The sequence below is a fragment of the Daphnia pulex genome, chromosome 7 (assembly GCF_021134715.1).
Source record: "Daphnia pulex isolate KAP4 chromosome 7, ASM2113471v1".
Taxonomy (NCBI): domain Eukaryota; kingdom Metazoa; phylum Arthropoda; class Branchiopoda; order Diplostraca; family Daphniidae; genus Daphnia; species Daphnia pulex.
The window spans coordinates 11,431,902-11,454,922 of NC_060023.1; the positions used below are offsets into that span (position 1 = coordinate 11,431,902).

The following is a 23,021-nucleotide window of genomic DNA, read 5'->3' on the forward strand; positions in this document are numbered from 1 at the left end:
GCATCAAACATGAGAGATGGCGAGATTGTTTACTGAAAAGTTTACTAAAAAGGGTTCTCAGAAATTCCGCTATGAACGCCACTAGTAACATGCCCCAGAATTATTATGAATGTCGATAGTTTGACGCCTGGGTCACTGGGTGTTTTTGAAATGGCTCATCTTTATTTGTAATTAATAAACACATTTCCTGCCAGAAATCTATTTATTCTTTCAATCGCGAAGGTGCCAATTAAAATGGTGAAGTGCTTTGTTGTAGGTTGTAAGACAGGGTATAAATCAAACAAGGAGAAAGTTGGATGCTTCAGGGTTCCAAAAGATGAGAAACTGTTAACTTTGTGGCAAAAATTAATACCAAGAGGTGACAAGACATTATCAAGTAATGATCATGTCTGTTCCAAACATTTTAAAGAAGAATATATAATCAAAACGAAAACCATTCTCGATCAAGCCTATCCATTAAAGATTTGGAAGTTGACAGCCCAAGCCGTTCCCACACTTAACCTATGTAAGTATAGTCTACAGTTTGTGTTCTAATTAATTATTAATTTGTTTCACTGTGTGTAGGGAATAATGGAGAGCAAGAAACAAAGATGAGGAAGAGCAAAAGTAAAAAGAATATTGATGTAGAACAGTGGAAGAAAACACTTGAATCACATTACACCAGTCCTCAGCCACTTCAATTGCTGGACAATAATTTAATAGTAGTAGTTCCCAACACAGTTGACAGGTTAGCAGCTGATGTTGAGATGACAGATCCTCAACCGGACAATGACAATAAAGATTCAGTCAATCAACCAATCATCATTGAGGAAGTTGAGCAACCAGTCATAGAGGCAGTCGACAATGCTATATTTGATCCCACAAAAGCAAAGCTTCCTAGCTCATGGAGATGGTGTTCTGGCTGTGAAAGTTATCAAGAGGATGATCCTATTGCTAACAAGATAACTGCTGTTAGATTTGGTGTAATTAACAACACCAAAGTTATCCTCAAAATGATAACAATTGCTGGTGAAGAAGTGTCTTACACCGTAAAGGGAGCGCTTATCAAACCACCCGAGTTCCTGCCGAAATCCATCGGAAAAGTAGAAGAACTCACAGATCTCTTGTCTCGTTTCGACTCAGCCAATATTTGTGGTGGTTTCAAATTTGATTTTGAGAAAGCACTTTCACCCTCCCTGAAGAAAGCCACAGTCAAGGAGTATGGTGAACGGCGATCAAAGTTGTGCATTCGGATTCTTCAAAAAGGTTCAACCTGCTACAGATGCCAGCACCTGAATAATTTAGCGGCTGGTGAGTCGCTGAAACCAAATAAAATGGATGGACTTTTAGAACGAAGCCAGACATTAACCAACGAAAATCGCCTGTTGAAACGAAAGTTGGATCGTAAGGAAAGACTGATCAAGGTAACAAATGTGAAGAATTAATTTATTAGCATTGTTGCAATTGTTCTCTTTGTGTTTAGGAATTAAAACAAGAAATCAAAGATTCAAGGAAACTTACTGCAAATTGCCAAATCTCTTCAAGAGCAAGGATCAACCGTTATAGAGTTACGGTTGATAAAAAGGTATAGCCTAAAGCGTGTACCACTATCCATTAATAAATGCCTTTACTTCGAATCGAATCTAAATTACTAGATATTTTCTCCTTGCTTTAACAGTACAGCCTCGAGACAGATTTCTTTTTATTAATTATTTTTAGAATTTTTTAGCCTCGAGACAGATTTCTTTTATTAATTATTTTAAGAATTTAAATAAGTGCAGTCGATACAAAGCCACAAATTTGTTCCTTCCATCGCTACTTATACGTATTTTCCCCTTTGAAGGACAACTAAACTCTGACAATTCTCTGACAAATTGGTTGGCATAAAGACTTCGCCGTTAAGTGCAAATTTAATTTGTTGCTCATCCAAAGACGTTTTACGGCTACATCAAGCCAATAGTAGTATTTATATCCCGCACTAGTGTCTCTAATCAAGAAGATACAAGTATCAGTGAGCAAAATGATGAGTCGATTTCAATCCTACTCTTACGTATTTAACTTCGGTGTCAAGTTAACTCTTCTATTTTCTATGTTGATTTCATTTAATTTCTTTTTTGAAAGTGTAAGACGAAAGACTGAAGATCAAGACCCACAGGTGAGCTACCCGTGGATTGCTGGCGATCTCGCCTGCCAACACTATTCCATAAAGGTACACAAAACAAACGCATTAATTCCCTTTGTGTAAAAAATTATAGATTACTTCTAAGCTGAAAAACGTCACGTTTACCGTCTGAGGTTGAATTTCGTTAACCATTGATCGTATATGAGTATTTTGTCGCTAGTTTGCAAAGAATTTTACCCGTCCAAAATGGGCTTTGACTTCTTTCCCCGGAAGTGGAGTTACATGGACACGACAGCTAATCGAAGGTGTAACAGGGTGAGAATACTTTTTGTAATAATGAAAAGATTGTAACCATAATTAATTTGTTTGCTTGTGTGATCTTCTAAAGGATATACACTGGAACTGTCTACGGACCCGATGAGCCCGGTATCATCGATGGTAGGCATAGATAATATTGTAATCTCAAAGACAATCTTAAAATTTTATCTGAATGTAGGAAAACATTATGGGAACCAGGCAGATTTCAATTGCGGATGCACCATTCTCATTAAGGATCATGGATATCCAGAGACTTATCCCTTTTTGGGGAGTTCTAGTGTGTACGAAAACCGAGGAATTCTTCTTCTTCGAAATCCTATAGAAGCCCTTTTTACCTCTGCTCATTACCTCTGGAGTGACAACAAACAAAAAGGTACTGTGTCGCCAGATCTTTTCAAGGGTCCTAAATGGGATGACTATGTTAGTAATGCTACGATCGAATGGGCGGAGCATGCGGATCGTTGGATTCAAAACATCCGAAATGGGACAGTCATTTTCTACGAAAAGTTACTTCTAGAAGACACTGAGGCTGAACTTAACCGATTGTTTCGTGCCATCAACTTCATGCCTATTGATCCGGAGCGGATGCGTTGCACACTCAGTCATAAAAGTCGATCGGATCTTAAACGCACCAAAAAACCGACGTATAAAACAAACATTCGATATCGATGGGGACATTTCATTTTTAAAGTTTCGTTTGGATAAATTCTAGAGCTCCGTTAACATCGAAGCATTATTCCAAGTTGATGTCTTCGATAGAAAGAGTTCAAGCAAGTCTTCGTAGAAAAGGCTGGCCTTTGCTTCCTCTACATCTCTACAACTTGGAAAAGATTGAAAAAGATGAGGATTGATTAAAGTCATAGAACGCAACGAAGTAAAATCGTTTAAATTGTTTCTTTATGGGGAAAGTCCAGTAATAGTTTCGATGTATTTATATACTCATTTACAAGCGTGTATCTTTTTGCCAGATTATAATAAATATAAGACCGTTCGTTACGTCAAGACTTGACGAGCAACTGCATGTAGGATACGTTATCAATTCACCATCAAGATTCGACGATCCTCATCAGCCGCGTCACACCGATGGTCATAGATATACGCTCTATTACTCTAGAACGAATGGCTGGGGCGCGGTTGAAAGAAACAAAAAAAACCGCTTAGAAATTTTGGGTCAGGCGTTTGTATATGGGGTTGTGGTTCGATTTTAAAAGTTACTTTTGGTAGACGAGAGCTCTAGAATTTAACTAAATAAGGGTGACGTGACCAACGTATGTGTTTTGACACGTTAAAACGAAACAAAATTCTACTAAAATTTATGTGCTGTTATTAAAAATGAACCGAATAAGTACACTCGTAGTTGTCGGTCCTTCGTAGTGCATGAAGAATTTTCGTAGCCCTTCCCCTTTGCTGCTTTTGGGAGACGATATTGAGGAGATAAGTAGGACTGTAGGGAAATAGGCCCTTCATCTTCGGTGCTTAAATCAAAAGCGCTAGATCTCTTCTAAACTTGGTAGATTGAGGTTAAAAGCGACCTCAAAATTCACGTCTTACGTAATCTTTAAGCTTAAAGGTCTCGCCAAATTTGACATTGCTTTCAAAAAATATGCAAAAGTATTGCATGAGTCGCCATTGCACACGGTTACATTTAGTGATTTCCACCGTTTCTGTCGTTTGTGTCTTTTCTATTATCTTCAATTCGACGACTACGATGATGGACAGTTTACAAAACACCCCACAAGTAAGATTGTGAATCCGTCGACTAAACTATAACAGAAGAATTCCGAATTGAAAGTTTCGTATTCTTAATTGATAACTCTCGCTCTCTTTCAAATAAGTATGTGATTCTTTTTTCAATAATTAGTTACAATCTCATCACGCAACTTACGAACCAAAAACAAAATACAACCTGATGGAAGAGTCATACGGGAAAAAATGGAAACACGCTTCTGAAAAATATTACGATCCTGAGAGTTGTACAGTCGGTATATTATATGGATGAAATGCTCAAGATATTTTCTTTGATTTTGTACTAATAGTAGTGCTGATGACAACAGCAATCAACGATATAGAATTCATTTCATGACTTTTCAGAATTCGCAAATGCGCAAAAATTGCAGCAGGATCATCCGTGTGTTCTCCAACTGATACAAGATATTTATGTACGTCAGCCATCTCCTAGAAACATCCCCTATAAACTTGTTGAACCTGAGTTAGTTGATCCCTCCGATGGACAATCCAAGGGAATCCTGCGACTTTTGCGCAATCATGTAAATATAAATAGCTGAGCCGGGCTCTATAAATATCACAACTTAAGTTTTCAATGAAACCCGAACTAATCCCCTGTCTGTCATATCCTCAACGAAATCGGGATTCAATCCAACAATCGCGACAAAAAATGTGCTGCCGTTATTTTCAGACGAATGGCTTTTTTGTCGAGTGTGGTGCTTTTGACGGTGAATACCTTTCCAATACGTTATACATGGAGCGATCGCTTAATTGGACTGGCCTATTGATTGAAGCCGATCAAAATGCTTTTCATAAACTTTCATCCCGTAACCGGAAAGCTTATACAACACCAGTTTGTCTGAGTACGAAACCATATCCTATTCAAGTAAGAGATAAGCTAAGTTACCAAATAAATTAAAATCATTTTGAAATAAAATTCCTGTCTTATTCACAGGTATTGTATAATACATCTGATTCACTTTATAGTGCTATCGTCGAGAAAGATGGTGATAATAAACCTGAACACGAGAGTAGCAGTCAAAATGAAGATACTTTAACAGTTAATACCACAGCAAATATTCACAAAAAACAATGTTTCCCTCTCTACTCCCTACTGCTCGCCATTGGCAGAACTGAAATTGATTATTTCAGTTTAGATGTCGAAGGTTTCGAGTACAAAATATTACAGACTATCCCTTGGCTCAAAGTCGGCATTAAGGTCAAATTTATGTTCTAATTCAGCCTCATTTTTAAACTTATAAGTGATTTGCATTTAAGAATTAAGACCAATAAGATTTCGTATTAGCTCTTAAAAAAATTATTTGAATTACGAAAAATCCGTGGCCCGTATTCACTTTTTAAAATATTTATTACAACTAACGTTTATACTCGCATTTAATCACACGCTTTTTATTACCAGACGTTAACTGTGGAGTGGAATCACGCACCTGAAGGTGAAGCTGCCATAACTCGTTTGATGGAAAGCAACAAATTCGTCAAGTTCGGTCATATTGAAATGTCATTTTCACGCGATGTTGTTTACGTGCAAGATTTTCTTAACGACCTTAGACTCTATTAATAAATAGACATGAAAACCTGCATGCATTCGATTGAAATTTCGTTTAAATAATAAGTTTTTTATTTGATTTCTTAATACCTAGGCTTGTTTGTAGTTTGTACACAGGTAAAATTGAATAACGTCAAAATAGATTTTAAAATAATAGTTTGTAGGCGCCACCGCTAGAAGGCATATGTTGTCAATGACTCAATGTAAACAAAGGGTTACGAATACTAGTCATCAAATTACGTTGTAGATTTAAATTGTATTTGATAAAATTGAAATAATTTGCGAAATGGGGGGCTACGTTTCGAAAGCAGTGCATGAAAACATGAAGAGTAATCAAGAGTTCATGATAGAAATAAATCGTATAACAGTAAGTTGTCTTTTTTCGTAAAAGTCCAAAATACAAACTTAGAAAGTATAAATTTAATAAAATCTAAATTCTGTTCCCAAGATTGAGAGGCAGATCCAATTGCAGAATCAGATGAGAGAAAGAATGTAAGTCTTGGTAGAATGTGTATTCTTAGTGGTTCTATTTATTTTGTTTAAGGTCTGGTTGATGGCTTTTGTTTAGGGTGGCGTTGCAGATAGCTCGGACCAGGGAATTACTGAATTGGTTTGGGGCATTTTACACTGTAGCTGCTGCAGGCATGCTGACAGGTTTTCATCACTCTCGTAAACCTGGTGTGCTTGTGCCACTACTACCCTTAACTTTTATCCTTGGCTATCAAATTGATATGGCTTATGGAAACAAGCTTATGAGAATTAAACGTAAGTAAAACCTTATTATTGGCACTATTTGAAAGTTCTAAAACAAGTTATTTATTTTCAGATGAAGCAGAAAACATTGTTAAGTTTGAGAGTGAACTACTAGATTTGCCCATGCACTTACCAACCTTGTCAACCATAGACATGGCAAGACAAGTGCAGCATGATAAACTTATAATGCATTCAGCTGAACCCCCTTTGTATTATTAAGCCTTGAATTCTGAGAAAGTAGTTCATTTTTAACTTTTTATAGAGCATCCCTTGTTCTTGTACTAATTTGGTTAAACTACTTCAGTTTATTTGTCTATTCTTTAAAGCTATTACAAACATGTATTCATTATTTCTTTCTTTTGAAATACTGGAATTGGAAACTTTTTATCAGAAAAATCTGCATTTCTTTTCAAATAATAGTCATTTTAGCATTCAATCTATTAGAAAAAATACCCCCTTTGAATTCCATTTTCAGTCGTCATAGCAACTAAAAGTAAACAAACAAGTCATTTTCTCGAGAAGACCAGCACAGTCAATCATGGATGTGAATAATGTGTTCATGGCGGAGGACGAACTGGTTGAACAAGGATTATTCATCGATGACATCCACAGACTTCGTATCCTTGATCCTTCCTTGGCCGATCAGACAAAAATTCTCAAGACCGAATGCGATCAATTCCTCCAGAGTAAGTGCAGTCAATCCATTTCTACAGAAGAATTGATAACATTTTTTCCATTTCTTTTAAATAGTTTAATCATTAATTCATATGTTTTTGTTTAAGCAACGAACAATTTCGATAAGACGGTCGACACATTTAAAAAGGAGGCCAGCAGAACAGCAGCGGCTGTTGAAATAGAGAAAAAACGGGCTATCGGTTACCGGCTGTTACTGGATTCATTGCGTAAGAAAAAGGAACAAGATCAGCGTCAAATGATGGTATGTGAGCAGTCTGTCTGTATTTTGAAAATATTCTTATCTCTAAAGACTAAGTATTTAATAATAGGCAGAAGTTGATCGTAAACGCTTAAAACTGGAGCAACTTCGCGTCGAGATTGAGATGCTTCAAAAAGCGGATCATTTCCATCAAGAAATTCTCGATCAGTTTCAAATGCTTCATTAATGTGCATATCGGCTATATTTCTTATTTTAATTTATACATTATTTTCTGATTGATGGTGCCTTCAGGCTAAAGAATTTTGTGCATCTACTTTGTCCCAAAACTGTAACATAAATTGCTGGGTCAAGCAACTTTTTTAGAATTACTTCACAAAAGCACAAAACCACTCCACCCCTGTCATCCCCATAAGCCAGAACGCTTTATTCTGTTTCTTTATGATTGAACTTACTCGAGGGCCAGAGAAATCGTCCTTTTATTTGAAATACACACTTTATTTGCAACATCAAGGGACCTTTTCCAACGTTTATTTCCCAGTCTTTCCTTCCACTATCAGCTTTCTTGTTTGTCTTTCAAATACCAGAGAGTTTAAATCGAGATAAGCGATAAAATAGAGCGGGGCAGCGGGAACACGCAATAATAACCGCTTTCAGTTCTTTATGAAGTTGCCGAACCCTATTGGTGACGTTTAACATTTGACGTTGGACATTTTCGTCTGCTACACGTAATATAAGAAGGGTCGCTGTCGTTCCAAGCGTTCTAAGAGAGATTTCGGTGATATCTACCATCTTTTCTGGATTGTTCCAGGCGTTAACTCGTTTGGCAAAGCAGATCGTTTGTAAAATGCGGTTCTCTTTTGTTGTTGTGTGCTTGACAATAAGTCTTGTAACAGCTATTCCAAAACCAAACAAGACTTCAAGAGTTAAAGATGAGGTATTTAAAAATAGTAATTTTGTTGTTAACTTTTCTAAGTGTGTTCCTTAACGCCGATACTTTCTTTAATGACAGCCGCTGAGTAGTCACAAACATTATGAAAATGAAGAGCATAATGCTGACTATGACCATGAAGCTTTTCTAGGAGATGAGGCTAAAACCTTTGATCAACTGTCTCCTGAAGAAAGCAAGGAGCGTTTAGGGTAAGTGCAGTGTGAAATCTCAAACATGTTCTTACTCCATGAAACATTTTGCTATTGTGCAGGAAAATTGTGGACAAAATAGACCGTGACATGGATGGCAAGATCACCAAAGAGGAGCTGAAATCATGGATTCAGTACACTCAAAGACGTTACATATTGGAGGATGTTGACCGTCAGTGGAAAGCACACAATCCTAATAACAAGGACTCTATCACATGGGAAGAGTACAAAAAGATGGTCTACGGTTTCATGGATGATATGGAACCCTCAGAGCTGGAGAATAATGCTGAAGAAGGATTTTCATACAAGGACATGATTCGACGAGACCAACGTCGATGGGGAATTGCTGATACTAACGCAGATCACGCTCTTGACAAGGTACTAAGAGATTTACAGTAGACAATAAAAATAAGAATTCATCATATTTGTTCTAATATGATTTGTTGGATGCAGGAAGAGTTCACAAACTTTTTACATCCAGAAGATGCCCCGCATATGAAGGAGATTGTTGTTGTCGAAACGATGGAGGACATCGACAAGGATAAAAACGGGTACATCTCATTGGAAGAATACATCGGTGACATGTACCGAGGAATCAAAGATGAAGATGAACCTGATTGGGTCAGGAACGAACGTGAGCAGTTTCAAAATTATCGCGACAAAAACAAAGACGGCCATATGGACACTGATGAGGTAGATATCTTTCTATTTGGCTTCACAGGAAGACTTGAGCTCATTCTACATTTGTTTGTGTGGTTTGATAGGTTAAACAGTGGATAATCCCACCTGATTTCGATCACTCTGAAGCCGAGGCGAAACATCTGCTTCAAGAATCGGACGCTGACGGCGACGGTCAGCTGACAAAAGACGAGATCATTAGCAAATACGATCTCTTCGTCGGTTCTCAGGCCACCGATTTCGGTGAGGCGCTCAACCGACACGACGAATTTTAGACAACACAAAATCAAATTCCTCATGTTATAGCAATGTGAAATGAACATTCGCCTACGTCTGTGACCAAAGGCAGCAATTTCGCTGGTTTGTATTGTTGAGTATAAAAGATAAACAAACTGGACAGTGCGGCAACGCAGGATAGCCAGGAAAGAAGAGAGGGGGAGAAGGACCTACCCAGACAAAGGAATAAGAGAGGGGGACTCAGTGCTGTTGACGATTGTGGCTAGGCGAGTAGCAATACAAAGCGTTCTTTGCAGCAAACAGGTTCACGTGTTAATTTCTATATCAACAGGTTATGGGCCCAGCTGTACGCACAGCTAACAGCTACTCTGTCTGAACAATTATTTTTTTTTGTGTGTGTCCCCGGCTAACTGTTCCCAAGAAATTAGAAATTCTTTTCTGGAGTGATGGAGAAAGATGGCCGCCGCCATGTTGTATGGTGTCTGAATGGGAAAAACTACGCGTCTTGGAAATTTGGAATGAAGCTGGCGTTACAAAGTGTTGAGCTTTGGGAAGTCGTGAACGGGACTCAACGGCAACCTGCTGAAGTAAGTTTATTGATGATTTATTGTTTTCTTTATGTGTGTGATCCGTGCCTGACAACAACGCGATATGAGATGCCTATCTGTGGCGTGGTACCAACTATTAAATTGACAAACTTAGATCCCGGCGTGAGTGCTTAATCTCTGCCACTTGATTTTGTTTTTTGTGTGTTTGTGTTTGCTGGACATTTCTCTTTTTTGTGTTTCTTTCTCAATCTGTTTGGTCACTCTGGCTAAATTCCATCATATGATGGTGGACAAGTGTGTGCTAGAGTTGCAAGCATCTAGGAGACAGCTGAGTGTTTTTCCACATCGAGATGATGTGAGGGAGATTCCACATTGAGATAATGTGAGAGGTATTCCACATCGAGATGATGTGAGGGAGATTCCACATTGAGATAATGTGAGAGGTATTCCACATCGAGATGATGTGAGGGAGATTCCACATTGAGATAATGTGAGGCTGCCATGGATATCACAAACCTAACCATCTTCTCGTTTTGTTACCACAATCAGAGACGCAATGCTGACCAGGTGATTGAAAATGCAGCTGATATAACCAACTGGAACAAGAGAAATACCACGGCAATGCAGAACATATTTGGCGCCATCAAAGAAGACCAATCAAGGATCCTGATGTCTTGTAGCACAGCCCAAGAGATGTGGATGAAATTGGAGACTGAGTATGAAGAAGATGCCGCAGACAATGCACCTCTATTGTGGACAAAGTTCTATGGATGCACATTTCGACCAAGCCAAAGTGTATCAAGCTTCCTGACTGAGTTGGAACAGATAGCATTCCGTCTGAAGAGCCTCAACATAGCTATTGATGATAATCAAATAATGGCAAAGATACTCATGTCGCTTCCTCCAGAGTTCCGTGTTTTTGCCTTTGCATGGGACAGCACGCCTGTTGCAGAGAAAACTCTCAAGAAACTGACTACTCGCCTTATAGCATTGGACAAGAGCCTGCGCAACGACGAAGAAGCAAAATCGACATCTGATACTGCCTATCTCAGTAAGCCGAACAGAGATGAATCACAGCACAAAGAGCAAGCACTTCCTGCCCAGTACGGTCAGAACAAAGGAAAAAGCCACCCTTCCAGTCAACATGCTGGTATACCGAGAACATGCTGGGAGTGCAACTCCACTACGCATGTTAGAGCTCAATGCCGTCAATACAAACGCCGGCGTGAGAGAGAAGGAGAAGAAGCGGACAGAAAAAGGAAGCGTTACGATCGACATGACAGAAGAGATGATAAACTATGTAAGCTCCCAGGAGCAACTGGCCGATGCACTCACGAAACCCCTGGCTGCTCCACGCTTCAAGTATCTCCGTGACAAGATTGGCGTTCGGGGTGTAGGGGAGGTGTAACTGAAGAGTTAAAGGAGGCTGATATTTCTTTTCTTATTATTTGTCTTGTGACACTGAACCTAGTATTTATGTCTGATTCAAATATGCTGTGTATTCTGTGCTCATGTTTATTTTTGGGGGTCCAGTTTGAGGGGAGGTGTTGAGTATAAAAGATAAACAAACTGGACAGTGCGGCAACGCAGGATAGCCAGGAAAGAAGAGAGGGGGAGAAGGACCTACCCAGACAAAGGAATAAGAGAGGGGGACTCAGTGCTGTTGACGATTGTGGCTAGGCGAGTAGCAATACAAAGCGTTCTTTGCAGCAAACAGGTTCACGTGTTAATTTCTATATCAACATGTATCACTGCCATTATTGATCATTCGTTTTCCTCTATCGAGCTTTGCCTTCAAATTTTTTTTGTTTAGATTATGCTAATCAGTGTCAAAGTGTGCCAAATTCTTATCGCGCACCACAAAAAGTGCCTCATTTTACTTGATTACTAAACGTCGACGTAACTCGTGCATATTATCTTCCTACTTCATAATATTTCATGTGTCTTTATTTTCATTTCATAATGAATTTTCGATTCGTTTACTTCAAATCTCAGCTTCAAAATTTAGAATGTGACGTGCAAAAGTGCCGATAAGTTTGTAATGTTGTCATCAGTAGTCAATAAAAGGCCACTGGGTATTTACCTTTGCTGAGATTGTGCTGCTTGCATGCCTATCAGTAGGGTAGTTTACCCATGGTTGTAGACTTGTAGTTACACCGGAAACCGCTGAATTTTCGCCTACAGAAGTATTATTAACTAGGTGCGTAGCAGCGTAGGGTAGTACATAACATAAATCAACTAGTTATTACTTATTATTTATCTAATTTTTCAAATAAGCAACGTCGAGATTCGTAAATTGGCATCGCCGCTTCCCAATTTTGAAAGTTCGTCTGCACCGCGTGCAGTCTGCTTTTAATAATAGAAGTTTCGGTCTCGGTTTGTAGCTTCGACTTAGCTTTCACTAGTGTTATGTATAAGTTTCAACCAAGTTGTGTGGTTGTAGTAATTATTTGAAAAACAAATCCATCTGCATAAACTTTTCTTTTGTGTTTTTGGTTTGCCCAATCGTACCATTTGCACGTGGTTGAAACAAAGTCGTCAAATCAAAGGGGTATTTGAAACTGTCCAGATCACATCGGTACAAATGTGAAGTGAAAAATGGATTATTTCTCCTGGATCGGATTATCAATCTCTCCAAGCTGAAAGAGGATGGTTCAAGAAAACGATGGCGAAGAAATCAAGGTGGGTCCTGTTATTCTAATTAAGGAACGTAGTTATTTCTAATTGTGAGTAAATAAATTGGATTACCTTACTTAGTGGCTGTATCTTGCCTTCCTGGGCATGTTCGTCAGTCGCCTTTTTTTATTTCGTTTAAGGTGTAACGTATACTTCATTCGTTATAAAATTTTTTCCTCGTCGGCTCCAACGAGGTTGTTGTTATTTGCGTATCTTGGTTGGGTGCTAGTGAGGTGGGGTCAGCAGTCAGCTGTATATAACGTGACCAATCAGAGTGACGTCGGTTCCTTCATGATTTTTATCATCCAAAACGCGTTCCTACAGTATTGCATTCCTAAACATTTGATAAGCAGAAATCTAAGAGTTGTAGTTTCTGTGGGGTTGTGGGTATCGACTGATCCAATGCCGCGATCTCCAATTTATTCATTTATAACATTTCTTTTTGAGTGATATCGAAAGACGCCAACTGCTTTTTGTTATCTTGGCTTGGTACGCAAATGTGACAAAATGATTCTTCACCTTGTTTCTCAGTCACCATAACCAAAATTGTTGTAAAAGAGTGAAATGAAACTCGATTGTAAAATCATGGTTCTGGAACAGTTTTACTTCTCGTTCGTTTTGATGTGCTTTCAACTGCTGAGGAGCGACATAAATGTGATGGGCGAAAGAAGGTGGACACGACAGAGAAGAAGGATATTGCGCTGGAAAGAGATTTACGGAATACATACCCTCTTATTATATCGAACTCCTTAAGCACAAGGTAATAGGGAATATATTTTTTTTAAATCCATAGCCAATAATCGTTTTATTCTTTTAAACAGATCTGGAAACACAAAGGTTATTATTTTCGTTTTTTTGGTCAATGGATAATTGAGACCCGGAGAGACGTTACCAATGACTTGTGGAGTTTATTACTAACATCGTCAAGAATACCCATTTATTTAATAGTGGGTGAGTGTAAAATTTAACTTGTTATGCAGTAATTGAGGAGTGGTAGCGCGTAAAGTGACACCTAATAATAGAAGATATTCGTACTTCCAGACAATTGTCATCCGTCGTCTGCTTTATTCTCTTTACTTTGTGGGTGATGGAGAAAGAGCTAAAATATTCAAAATTAAATTTTGGTATATTATCAACATGTTCCAACTGATGCAGTGTTTATTAATTATTTTTAAATTACCTTTGTAGAGTTCAACCTGCAGACGGGCCGGCCAGTTTGCATGTCCTTCACGCTTGAAGGTCGCTGAGAACATTACGTAAAACTGTCAATGCGGCGGTGTAGAGGTTGGGCGAGAACTGGACGTGTTTCATCATTATCAGCAGATACAATAGCCGCAAGGCTCAGCCATTTGGTATTCATTTTGATTTTGGTTTTTGTAGACCCATCCCCATCAACGTCAACCTAAAGAAGGAAAGGCTAGTTTGCATTTCCTTCACTTTCGAAGGTCAAGGAGATCATTACGTAAAACTGTCAATGCGGTGGTGTAGAGGTTGGGTGAGGACGACACGTGTAACATCATTATCAAGTAGGTAAAATAGCCGGAAGGTATAAGATATGGGTCAGGGTGAGAAAAAGTCGTATAAAAGGAGAGAGAAAAGTCGATAAGGATCAGTCGAACGAGTATCTCCGACACGGTAACAACTTCAGCGCACTATTGGTCACCAGCTGCATTCTTCATCGTATCATCAGTTCGCAATCATGGGTAAATATTCTGTTACTTCTGTTATTTAGTATCAATTTCTATTGTTTTTAGTCAGTAATTTTTGAATATTAATGTTCAAATTATTTATTGTCTAGTAAACTATGGCGTTGTTCTGCTGTTGGGTGTTGAATCGCTGACGGTTGGGTCGACCACTGGTGTACCGATGTCTCCTGGTCCTGTGTATGGTGGATATCAAAGCACAACATTGCTGTCTTAATACTCATCATCAACCAATGCTGCTCCAGCTTACACCACCAAGGCTTCAGAAAAGTTGCATTAAAGGAGAGAAAAGCCTTTTCCGACACGACAACAACTTCAGCGCACTATTGGTCACCAGCTGCATTCTTCATCGTATCATCAGTTCGCCATCATGGGTAAATATTCTTTTTATTTTTACATGAAGATTTGTATCAAAAATATTTATTTTTTTTTTCTATTTGTTAATATGCCAGTTGTTAAATAATAATGTTCAAATAAATTACTTTCTAGTTAACTATGGCGTCGTGCTGCTGTTGGGTGTCGTATCGTTGATGGCTGGGTCGACCACTGGTGTACCGATGTCTCCTGGGTATGGCGGGTACCAAAGCACAACCTACGCTGCTCCAGCTTTCTACACCGAGGCTCCCAAGTACTACACCACCAAGGCATCGGAGTACTACACGACTACGTATGCTGCCCCAGCCTATTACACCGAGGCTTCCAAGTATTACTCAGCTCCCAGCTACTACACCGAGGCTCCAACTTATTACACCACCAAAGCGGCTGAATACTACACTAAGGCGACCAAGTACTACACAACCAAGGCTCCAGAGTATTACACCACAACGTATGCTGCCCCGAGCTATTACACCGACGCCCCGAAGTATTACTCTGCCCCGAGCTACATCACCAAAGAGCCCGAATACTACACCAAGGCTCCGGAGTACTACACGACTACGTATGCAGCACCAAGCTACTACACCGAGGCTTCCAAGTACTACACCACCAAGGCACCGGAATACTACCAGACTACGTATGCCCCAACTTACTACACCGAGGCTCCAAAGTACTACTCTGCACCTAGCTACTACACCGAGGCTCCAGTTTACTACACCACAACCTACGCTCCAGCTAGCTACTACACCGAGGCTACCAAGTACTACACCGAAAAGGCCGAATATTGCACATCCACGTACGCTGCCCCAGTTTACTACACCGAGGAACTGAAGTATTACTCTGCTCCAAGCTACTACCAAACCGAGGCTCCTGTTTACTACACCAAGGCCACCGAGTATTACACTACAACCTACGCTGCCCCCAGCTACTACACTGACGCTCCTAAGTACTACACTACCAAGGCACCCGAGTATTATACCGCAACCTACGCTTCTCCAGTTTTCTACAAGGAGGCTCCTAAATACTAGGACCGAAATTTCTGTTTTTTTTTATTTGTGTTCACATTTGTCGGTCATATCTTAATAGTTACTAGTCACTGGGAATTGTTGATCGTTAATGAGAAATAAATTGTTTAATGAGGGTAATAATCTTGTACGACTTATCTTACCACCTTCATTCCTTTTAACATTGCAAAGTGATCTGATTTGTTTTTTAACTTTCCTATTTCACATGTCGGAGATGACATTTGCCCCAGTCGCTGTGGAAAAGGACATGCTCTGATGCTTGGACGAATTTCATATCAGGGTAAGTTACGTAACTAATAGCCATGTTTCGTAACACAGATGTTCTTGGCAGATATTGTGTTGGATTCCTCATTGAAGTTTATTGGAAGAGTCTGAAGATTATGACTTATGTAAAACTTGAAGGTTGTAAGAAATATACAGATGTTAAACGTAAGTTAAAAGACACAGCAAACAAAAAACTTAAAAGAATTGTGTTATATTGTCCCACCTCCACCCACAATTCCACCACATTTTACAGTCACATGCATACATACATACACTTAAGTTAACCCGTTGGCTGCCACGCCATACAACCCGTAGGTTGCTTTCTACTAATCTACGTGCCACGTCTGAAGGATCCATGACCAAGTGGGACTTGCCATTGCTGACAAGTCCGTGCTGACAAGGGGGGGACTAAGTGCATGGCCTGAAACAGGCTTGCCTTGCGGCAAAGTTTGGGCTTGGCGACTCCCCGACCCCGCGGCTTTTAAACCACGAGACCGAACAGCGCGGCCCGTGCAGTGGAGGACAAAGGCGTGGCAGACAACGGGTTAACTAACACTTAACACAAACGCAATAATACCAACAATACGATGATCCACGTTGATGACGAGTCTCGTTGTCGGTCGCCATTCGACCGAGTTTCGTTCGCACCAGGAGCAGAGGCAACATCCGACGGAGACTGGTGACGATTGTTAAAGATGAGAAAATCCATCTTCTCGACGTCTCCTCTGCATTACCTGAATAAAGACAAAAGAATTCTTATTAAGTGACATGCCAATAAAAAATACATAATACATATAGGCACATTGAACTGGTTTTTTAGCTCAAAGATTTAAAAATGCAATTTTTTAAACTTAAAATCAAGCTTGCAATATTGAGAACGACAAACAGAACAAAGCTCACTTGCTAGTCTAAAAAAAAAATTCCGGAAGTATACCGGAAGTAACCACAGCGCCTCAACCATTGAGCTGTCATCAAATTAAACCACATATTCGTGATCTCCATGAAATTTGGGGTCGATTAGATGTGATTTAAACGAAATCCAAAATTTGGCCAAAATCGAGAATTTTCCTGAACTATAGTTCAGGAAAATTTTCGAAACCGGAAGTACGAAAACGTAAAAAATATAACATGAACTTTACTACAAATTTTACGAGGATCACGAATATGTGGTTCTTTTGCTCCTCAAATGAATATTTACTGAACTACTGACTAAAATGTGAAAACCGGAAGTAGAAAAAAAAAGCAAAATATCGAAAATTTAACAAGTGAGCTTTGTTGCTGGCAAAGTAATCGTCAGTTATCACTAAATATTTCAAAAAAAATAACTGCCGATAAATGTTAAAAGACATGTGCAAAGTTTCTGAAACTGACTGTTTTGACAGCTGCAAATTATCAAAAAGCCATCTAGCGTTAGAAAAAAGAAACGTCCAAGTAAAACTTCGTTGGCGCGTAAGAAGGGCTTGATTTTGGAAACTATTACAAAGACAGAGTCTATCGCAACTAGACTATTGGTAGATAACCTACGAAAATAAGTCAATTGTTGGGTACCTGGGCATAATCTCGTGGTGAGTGACTGCAGGTGTTTAACAGCGGACGGAAGCGATCATATAGTGGTCCAGAAACTCGCCAAGTCGCCAGTGAAGTAAACAAATTGTGTTTAGAAGCAGTGAAGCTAGATGAGCGTGCGTCACGAATCTCTGCGTCAAGAATCTCCGTGCCAGGACAGCACGATTCCATAAAGAAACTGCGTGCTCTTTAACAACGAATGTTTTACATTAATGAAAATATAACAATGAATAAAGCATATCAATCTTTACCTTTTCTAAGAAACACACTTAAATGTTCATGGTATGAACAGGAAGAGAGAAGAAACCATAAAAATGGAATTCACAGCAACCAACAGCATAACTCCACATGTTGAGATAAATTTCCTGATGCTAAAGAAAGTGTTATGAATTATTGCAGTAGCGTGGTGATAGTGTGTATTGTTGCTTACCTTTATCATACAGGTGATGAATTTAGTAAGGCATTTGACTTTCATCAAGCAGATCTGGTACATACATGACAGGTCACTTCACACTCTTCATGTCTCTGAAACTCTTTGTGGGAATGGGACAAGGAAATTATCTTTGTTATTTACAAATTAACACAAATTTACCTATGAGAAATAAAACTCTACCTAACTCTTAGCTGGGTTGCCTTCTAAACAGAAGTAGAAAAGCCATAACAACAAACATGCTGTTGCAGGGTATGCCACCAAAATTGCGAGATTCAGAAAAGATCCTATGGTTCGTGAGCAAGAATACCTATGTTACATGAAAATCTGAATTGTAAAGGTCTGGTAGCAGTAATGGGGAAATACCTTATCTCGGCACATTTGTATTCCACTATATGTCTGCTTCAAACATGAGTTTTAGGCTTTAGACAGCATGAGGATCTAATGGATGGAAATTGACTGAGCGATAAGTCAACCTGTTGGAATGACTGACAGTATGCATCTAGAATTGGATAATAAAGAAATAAGTTGGTACACTATAAAAATAAGGAAACTAGGTCAAGATAAACCTACATAATATACGAAGTTCAATATTTAGTATTTGAAATCACAGGAATAAGTATAAATTAGCAACAATTTGTTTCGCTCATTCGCCTCGTTTCACCATGAAAAAACAACATGGGCGACACTGGCGACATCTAGTAATGAGTTTTGAAAGTTCTTAAATTAGTTGCACTGTCAGTCAGTCACAGACAGACATGACATTACACGTCGTAACTTTCATGTTTCATAAGTTACTTTAAATAAAGTTTAACAGCGGAGATCGGATAATAACAAGTAAACTGTTTTTAAGTAATAGATAAAACAATCGTTAGCTAATGATTCTTGCTGCATTTTTGACTTAATGTTTTCAGGTAATTTCAGCTGAAGTTTTCATGTACCTGGCCAACTAGGTGCTCGTGACAATAGAAATGAAATGGTCTAATCCAATAATGCATGCCCACAACCTTATGTCTTCTGAAGCAAAATAATTTCTGTTGCAAGGTTTGTTTTACCCAAATTATTTTTATTTACTGTGTTCTTTAAGGTAATAATGTTCACATTAACTTTTCTCTATCAAGTTGTAAATTTTCAAGATATTGATGCCTTCTCTAGATCCCATTCTATGTTACTATCAGATTTGCAGACAACAGCAAGAAATGCTGCTACTCAATATTTTATGGTGACCAACACTTGTTCTAATTTAGGACAATTTAAGGTTGATAGATCTGAGGAATTTATTTCTGTCACTGCAATATGGTTTGAAAATTATCTTAATTTACTTTCCTTTCAGGGTTATCCCACTTCGCCACTGTTATAGTTGTTTGGAAACCGACAAGAGATTGTTGGAATTGAAGACTGACAATTTGTGTAGATTTAGATAAATTTCAAGTGCATACCTGGGTTCCCTTCTCTTCTGTAGCCCCGTTTTCCTAACTAACTATTAACCAACGCCCGCCGGTGGTCACTCACCCGTTGTGATAAACAGGAGGAGGGGAGGCCTTGGTTGAACGGTGACTTGGAAGGGCGCATGATTTTATGAAATCTTTTGGAGGGTCATGAGTTTAACCAGGAATATTAACTATGACTAATTGCTCCCTAGAAAAACTGACCATGTACTCTTCTTCTTTGTCCAGGTAAACTCCCTGGGCACAGGTAGGGTAGTGTTAACGCTTGGCAAGATTTATTGATATAAGTTAGGCAAACATAGTATTTTAAAGGTATGATTGAAGATGTAGTAATTTAAGTAATTGAAATGAATTATTGATTTGAGGTTAATATAGATTTTGTTACTAAATTGTGTTGATATATTGTTAATGATGATTGCATATTTTATTTAGGATATTTTTCATTTTCAATTTACAATTAATCTTAAAATATGCATTATTTCTTCTGCAACTACCCCCGTCCTCAATTCATACTTCATACGAGCCTATGTTAAATCAGCTCGTGTCAAATTTTTACTATTCCGACTAACACTTAGGAGAACTTCTGAAAATAAAAAAAAAATGCAAAACACAAAAAAATTCCTCGTACTACTTGCAAAATGACAACACACTTATTGAGAAAAATAAACGAAAATGGAAAATGACCAGCAACGAGAATTCTGTTTTGTTCAAGTACTCTTCAAACCAGGTGACAAGCAGAAAACAGCATCAGCATATTCGACTGCAACACCATACGGCAATTTTAGGCACAGCTCGAACATCAACTAACAGTTGTAAAAATTGAAAATGGTTATTAATCGAGTAAAACAAGCTGTTAAGACAGTAGTCCCAACTTACCCATTTAGCAAGGTACAACAAACAGCTTCAACTTAACCTGGCTGACAGTGACATACCCTATAAATGAAAAATAGTTACACACGTTATCAGGAATACATTTGTCACAGAAAACCAACAGGGAAAATTAATTTTTCTGCGAACCTAGGCCAATGCCGAACTGTAGGCCTGCAGGGTTAAAGAAAACCGTTACGAACGTACGCTTGGACTTACGCGGCTTCGCTGGTGGCCAGTGACGCCAGATGTATTCCTTCCTCAAACGAACGATGTAACCTAATAAACGCCTTTTCATGAAATGGAATTTTCATACATCTGTCATGATGTACAACAAAATGAGAAAAAATAAAACATGATCCACGTTGATGTAGAGATATCGACGAACTTCCAATTACAAGCTGTATCCTCTGCGTAATAACTTTAAAATAAAAAAAAAAAAATTAATTAACATTGCAATCCTAATTAAATGACGTGGAAGATAAAACTTGCTCATGTTAACACCAATCAGGTTTTCTAGACTATTCAGAATTGATTTCCAATAACTTTCGCCCGATCGAACACGGGACTCGACCATATTATAATGGTTAAATGGAATGAAATTGCTCAATGACAGCTCCTGCCTGTCCAATACTTAGATGGAACCAGTTTTCCCCTACGTGAGTACGAAGATGAGAAACGGGTTTGTCGAAACAAATTTTGGGTTCCTATTAGAACAATTTCTATTATTAGTTGCGGATCATTAACAAGAGAAGTATTGTAGTCGGACTTACCGGAGCCTCACGTGGTTAGTTTTGCGATACCCAACTAAACTGCACAAAGTGTCGAAATAAGATCCATCGTTCTTTAAATGAAAATCCTCCTCCGATATCGTTTCCTATTCTTGATAAGGATATTGACCTTTTCTCAAGACCTAAAGTAACGTGATCGGTAATTAGTGCACACCATAACTCCATAAATTATAATGAGAAGAAAATTTACCAAAATGAAATGGAAAGTCTCCAATTAGATTTCCACCGCTGCAGACCTTCTTTAATTTGACTTGGACTTATCCACCTTTCAGTCAGATGACCGTGGCGGACTTCAATCGTACTCCACAACATCTTCCGGCATGTGCTTGAAACGTAAGAAACTTCCCCGCCATTCCCCTCTTCTACGTCCGGTTTGGTCACACTGGGCAACATAGTAAGTCGAGCATTACTTTTCACAGATTATCCGGATCCAATTTACAATTAAACTGATATAGATTATTTCTAAGTGCAAAGCTTTAAGATAATTTTTTTTTACCGTGAGCAACAAACAGTTAGCGTGATATAACTCGTGCAATTCTCAAGTTACTTTTTTTTTGTGACAATAATTTTCCCTTGTGAATTATGAGGTGACTGCATCATTCTCCTGTCGTTCGATTGGCATCTTCAGCAACACAGAGCTTAACACCTCCAGAAATCTCGGCCATTTTGCTATTGTTGCTGGGTTGACAGTGGTTCTCCATTGTTTGACGCATGGCGATTCAAGAGTCACTACTCAAGGGGCTTTTCAGTAGGTCTTGATTGTTGAAAAGTCAAGATATTTCAGGGGAAATGTTGATTAAGTTATTAAATTTATGTACTCACATTTTAAAGAAGGAAGCAATTCCAATACTAGCTAGATAAAAGTTGTGTCATATGGTGATAGGCACTCCTCTGGTGAGGATCAAATAGTTCTTACATCTAATAAGTGGCATTACACTTCATCAAATTCTCTAGAGTAACCCAACAAAGGGACAAAATCTTAGAACAAAAGTGCACAAAACTTCCACCATCAATCTCACATTTCTTTTTTGTGTCTTCATGCTTCTTCTGGTACCATCTGTGATTAAGTAACAAAAGAAAATTTATGTTAGCAATTTTTCAAGAAGTCAAACCCAATTTATAAGTTATCTCAACTACTGACATCACATTTACTGAAAATTATCCCACATAGAACTATTACAATGCAATTCCCAACTTTAAAAGTTTTGTTTCAAAATGACAATTTTTCTCACAACCTTGACCATAAATTATTGCTTATTACTACAATGTGGAGTAATGGTTTTTCATTCTATTTTTTAACAAAAAACATACACGACACAAATGGTTGCATAAATCTTACCCAATAATCTCGTGGCTCAGCGGGGCTGCCTTCCGAAGATACTGCAGTTTTCAGCACTAAAAGGTCAAAGTCAAATAAGCTTTTTCCCTGAACAACGTATTTGGGTATTTTTTTAGCAGGACCAGGTAATCTGGGCTTTTTCATATATATCATAAGACTGCAATGTTTGAACCACGTGCAAGGGGACGTGAAGCCACTGGGAAATACAGGTATTACAATTGGGCAACCAAGAAAGCAAAAGAAATGTTTACGTTGACGGTTTCGTTATGAAAATTTTACAATCAAGCAACTAAAACTTTTAATTTTCAACTTTCAATCAAACTGAAACCTTCATGTAACACCACTCTTTGGTTGGGAGCTGTAACAACTCTTCGTATCTTCGAACGGGAGCGAAGTCAGCGTATAGCGGAGCCGGAAACCGCAGACTGCAGACGAACTTTTGGGATGCTGCGATGCCAATAATAAACAAAGCTCGATGTCGCTTGAATAAAAAAATTTTAAAATACAAAAAATGTACAGTACGAATGACCGTTAGACGGTAGTGAAAAATTAACATTAACAGTAAAAAAATAATAATA

At 38.5% G+C, this 23,021-nt stretch overlaps 5 protein-coding genes and 5 long non-coding RNA genes across 16 annotated transcripts; 8 read left to right on the forward strand and 2 right to left on the reverse strand.

Annotated features, from left to right (window-relative positions):
* Window positions 1–234: 234 nt before the first annotated feature.
* On the forward strand, window positions 235–5,743 carry LOC124198431. Its single transcript, XM_046594264.1, has 12 exons — window positions 235–269; window positions 357–505; window positions 565–1,403; window positions 1,470–1,564; window positions 2,101–2,188; window positions 2,322–2,416; window positions 2,490–2,539; window positions 2,598–2,792; window positions 4,511–4,686; window positions 4,836–5,030; window positions 5,100–5,363; window positions 5,565–5,743. Exons 1-12 carry the CDS (start codon window positions 235–237, stop codon window positions 5,721–5,723), a joined length of 2,340 nt encoding a protein of 779 aa, XP_046450220.1. The 3' UTR covers window positions 5,724–5,743.
* A 148-nt stretch (window positions 5,744–5,891) lies between these two features.
* On the forward strand, window positions 5,892–6,860 carry LOC124198521 (plasminogen receptor (KT)-like). The gene is made up of 4 exons (XM_046594381.1): window positions 5,892–6,078; window positions 6,160–6,203; window positions 6,280–6,476; window positions 6,538–6,860. The coding sequence occupies exons 1-4, from the start codon at window positions 5,998–6,000 to the stop codon at window positions 6,681–6,683; spliced, it is 468 nt and encodes a 155-aa protein (XP_046450337.1). The 5' UTR covers window positions 5,892–5,997; the 3' UTR covers window positions 6,684–6,860.
* Window positions 6,861–6,984: 124 nt separating this feature from the next.
* Window positions 6,985–7,898, reverse strand: LOC124198524. Its single transcript, XR_006876594.1, has 2 exons — window positions 7,812–7,898; window positions 6,985–7,171 (listed from the first exon to the last, which is right to left on the reverse strand). It is a non-coding gene; the product is annotated as an uncharacterized LOC124198524 (long non-coding RNA).
* LOC124198522 (intraflagellar transport protein 20 homolog) lies at window positions 7,003–7,869 on the forward strand. Its single transcript, XM_046594383.1, has 3 exons — window positions 7,003–7,150; window positions 7,247–7,401; window positions 7,469–7,869. Exons 1-3 carry the CDS (start codon window positions 7,003–7,005, stop codon window positions 7,583–7,585), a joined length of 420 nt encoding a protein of 139 aa, XP_046450339.1. The 3' UTR covers window positions 7,586–7,869.
* A 170-nt stretch (window positions 7,899–8,068) lies between the features above and the next one.
* Window positions 8,069–12,046, forward strand: LOC124198520 (calumenin-B-like). 2 transcript variants are annotated; one of them, XM_046594379.1, is made up of 6 exons: window positions 8,069–8,293; window positions 8,369–8,496; window positions 8,559–8,874; window positions 8,950–9,189; window positions 9,261–9,538; window positions 11,705–12,046. In XM_046594379.1, exons 1-5 carry the CDS (start codon window positions 8,204–8,206, stop codon window positions 9,447–9,449), a joined length of 963 nt encoding a protein of 320 aa, XP_046450335.1. In that variant the 5' UTR covers window positions 8,069–8,203; the 3' UTR covers window positions 9,450–9,538; window positions 11,705–12,046. The 2 variants fall into 2 exon arrangements, with proteins under 2 accessions (XP_046450335.1, XP_046450336.1); XM_046594380.1 differs by having other exon boundaries at window positions 9,261–9,534; window positions 11,773–12,046.
* On the forward strand, window positions 9,594–12,046 carry LOC124198519. The gene is made up of 2 exons (XM_046594378.1): window positions 9,594–9,998; window positions 10,509–12,046. The coding sequence occupies exons 1-2, from the start codon at window positions 9,858–9,860 to the stop codon at window positions 11,331–11,333; spliced, it is 966 nt and encodes a 321-aa protein (XP_046450334.1). The 5' UTR covers window positions 9,594–9,857; the 3' UTR covers window positions 11,334–12,046.
* Window positions 12,047–12,746: 700 nt separating this feature from the next.
* On the forward strand, window positions 12,747–13,862 carry LOC124198523. Its single transcript, XR_006876593.1, has 4 exons — window positions 12,747–13,395; window positions 13,457–13,472; window positions 13,677–13,759; window positions 13,824–13,862. It is a non-coding gene; the product is annotated as an uncharacterized LOC124198523 (long non-coding RNA).
* A 260-nt stretch (window positions 13,863–14,122) lies between these two features.
* Window positions 14,123–14,870, forward strand: LOC124198879. Its single transcript, XR_006876750.1, has 4 exons — window positions 14,123–14,161; window positions 14,243–14,338; window positions 14,434–14,712; window positions 14,828–14,870. It is a non-coding gene; the product is annotated as an uncharacterized LOC124198879 (long non-coding RNA).
* A 3,856-nt stretch (window positions 14,871–18,726) lies between these two features.
* On the forward strand, window positions 18,727–20,036 carry LOC124197643. Of its 2 annotated transcripts, none has more exons than XR_006876297.1 (4): window positions 18,727–18,850; window positions 18,913–19,042; window positions 19,120–19,256; window positions 19,332–20,036. It is a non-coding gene; the product is annotated as an uncharacterized LOC124197643 (long non-coding RNA). The 2 variants fall into 2 exon arrangements; XR_006876298.1 differs by having other exon boundaries at window positions 18,727–18,835.
* Window positions 20,037–20,114: 78 nt separating this feature from the next.
* Window positions 20,115–22,917, reverse strand: LOC124197642. Of its 5 annotated transcripts, none has more exons than XR_006876296.1 (9): window positions 22,444–22,917; window positions 22,124–22,161; window positions 21,927–22,054; window positions 21,295–21,858; window positions 21,087–21,226; window positions 20,630–21,020; window positions 20,464–20,592; window positions 20,323–20,379; window positions 20,115–20,249 (listed from the first exon to the last, which is right to left on the reverse strand). It is a non-coding gene; the product is annotated as an uncharacterized LOC124197642 (long non-coding RNA). The 5 variants fall into 5 exon arrangements; XR_006876294.1 differs by having other exon boundaries at window positions 21,295–21,550; window positions 21,601–21,858; window positions 21,927–22,161; window positions 22,444–22,914; XR_006876295.1 differs by having other exon boundaries at window positions 21,295–21,513; window positions 21,601–21,858; window positions 21,927–22,161; window positions 22,444–22,911.
* Between the last annotated feature and the right edge of the window lie 104 nt (window positions 22,918–23,021).

Coding starts and splice junctions, on each gene's coding strand:
- LOC124198431 (XM_046594264.1), top strand. CDS start 235: ATGGTGAAGTGCTTTGTTGTAGGTTGTAAGACAGG. Junction 2,540..2,597: donor TGAGCCCGGTATCATCGATG/GTAGGCATAGAT, acceptor ATCTGAATGTAG/GAAAACATTATGGGAACCAG. Junction 5,364..5,564: donor GGCTCAAAGTCGGCATTAAG/GTCAAATTTATG, acceptor TTTTATTACCAG/ACGTTAACTGTGGAGTGGAA.
- LOC124198521 (XM_046594381.1), top strand. CDS start 5,998: ATGGGGGGCTACGTTTCGAAAGCAGTGCATGAAAACATGAAGAGTAAT. Junction 6,079..6,159: donor TAGAAATAAATCGTATAACA/GTAAGTTGTCTT, acceptor TCTGTTCCCAAG/ATTGAGAGGCAGATCCAATT. Junction 6,477..6,537: donor CAAGCTTATGAGAATTAAAC/GTAAGTAAAACC, acceptor ATTTATTTTCAG/ATGAAGCAGAAAACATTGTT.
- LOC124198522 (XM_046594383.1), top strand. CDS start 7,003: ATGGATGTGAATAATGTGTTCATGGCGGAGGACGAACTGGTTGAACAA. Junction 7,151..7,246: donor ATGCGATCAATTCCTCCAGA/GTAAGTGCAGTC, acceptor TTTTTGTTTAAG/CAACGAACAATTTCGATAAG. Junction 7,402..7,468: donor AAGATCAGCGTCAAATGATG/GTATGTGAGCAG, acceptor ATTTAATAATAG/GCAGAAGTTGATCGTAAACG.
- LOC124198520 (XM_046594379.1), top strand. CDS start 8,204: ATGCGGTTCTCTTTTGTTGTTGTGTGCTTGACAATAAGTCTTGTAACA. Junction 8,294..8,368: donor CTTCAAGAGTTAAAGATGAG/GTATTTAAAAAT, acceptor CTTTAATGACAG/CCGCTGAGTAGTCACAAACA. Junction 8,875..8,949: donor CAGATCACGCTCTTGACAAG/GTACTAAGAGAT, acceptor TGTTGGATGCAG/GAAGAGTTCACAAACTTTTT.
- LOC124198519 (XM_046594378.1), top strand. CDS start 9,858: ATGGAGAAAGATGGCCGCCGCCATGTTGTATGGTGTCTGAATGGGAAA. Junction 9,999..10,508: donor CTCAACGGCAACCTGCTGAA/GTAAGTTTATTG, acceptor TACCACAATCAG/AGACGCAATGCTGACCAGGT.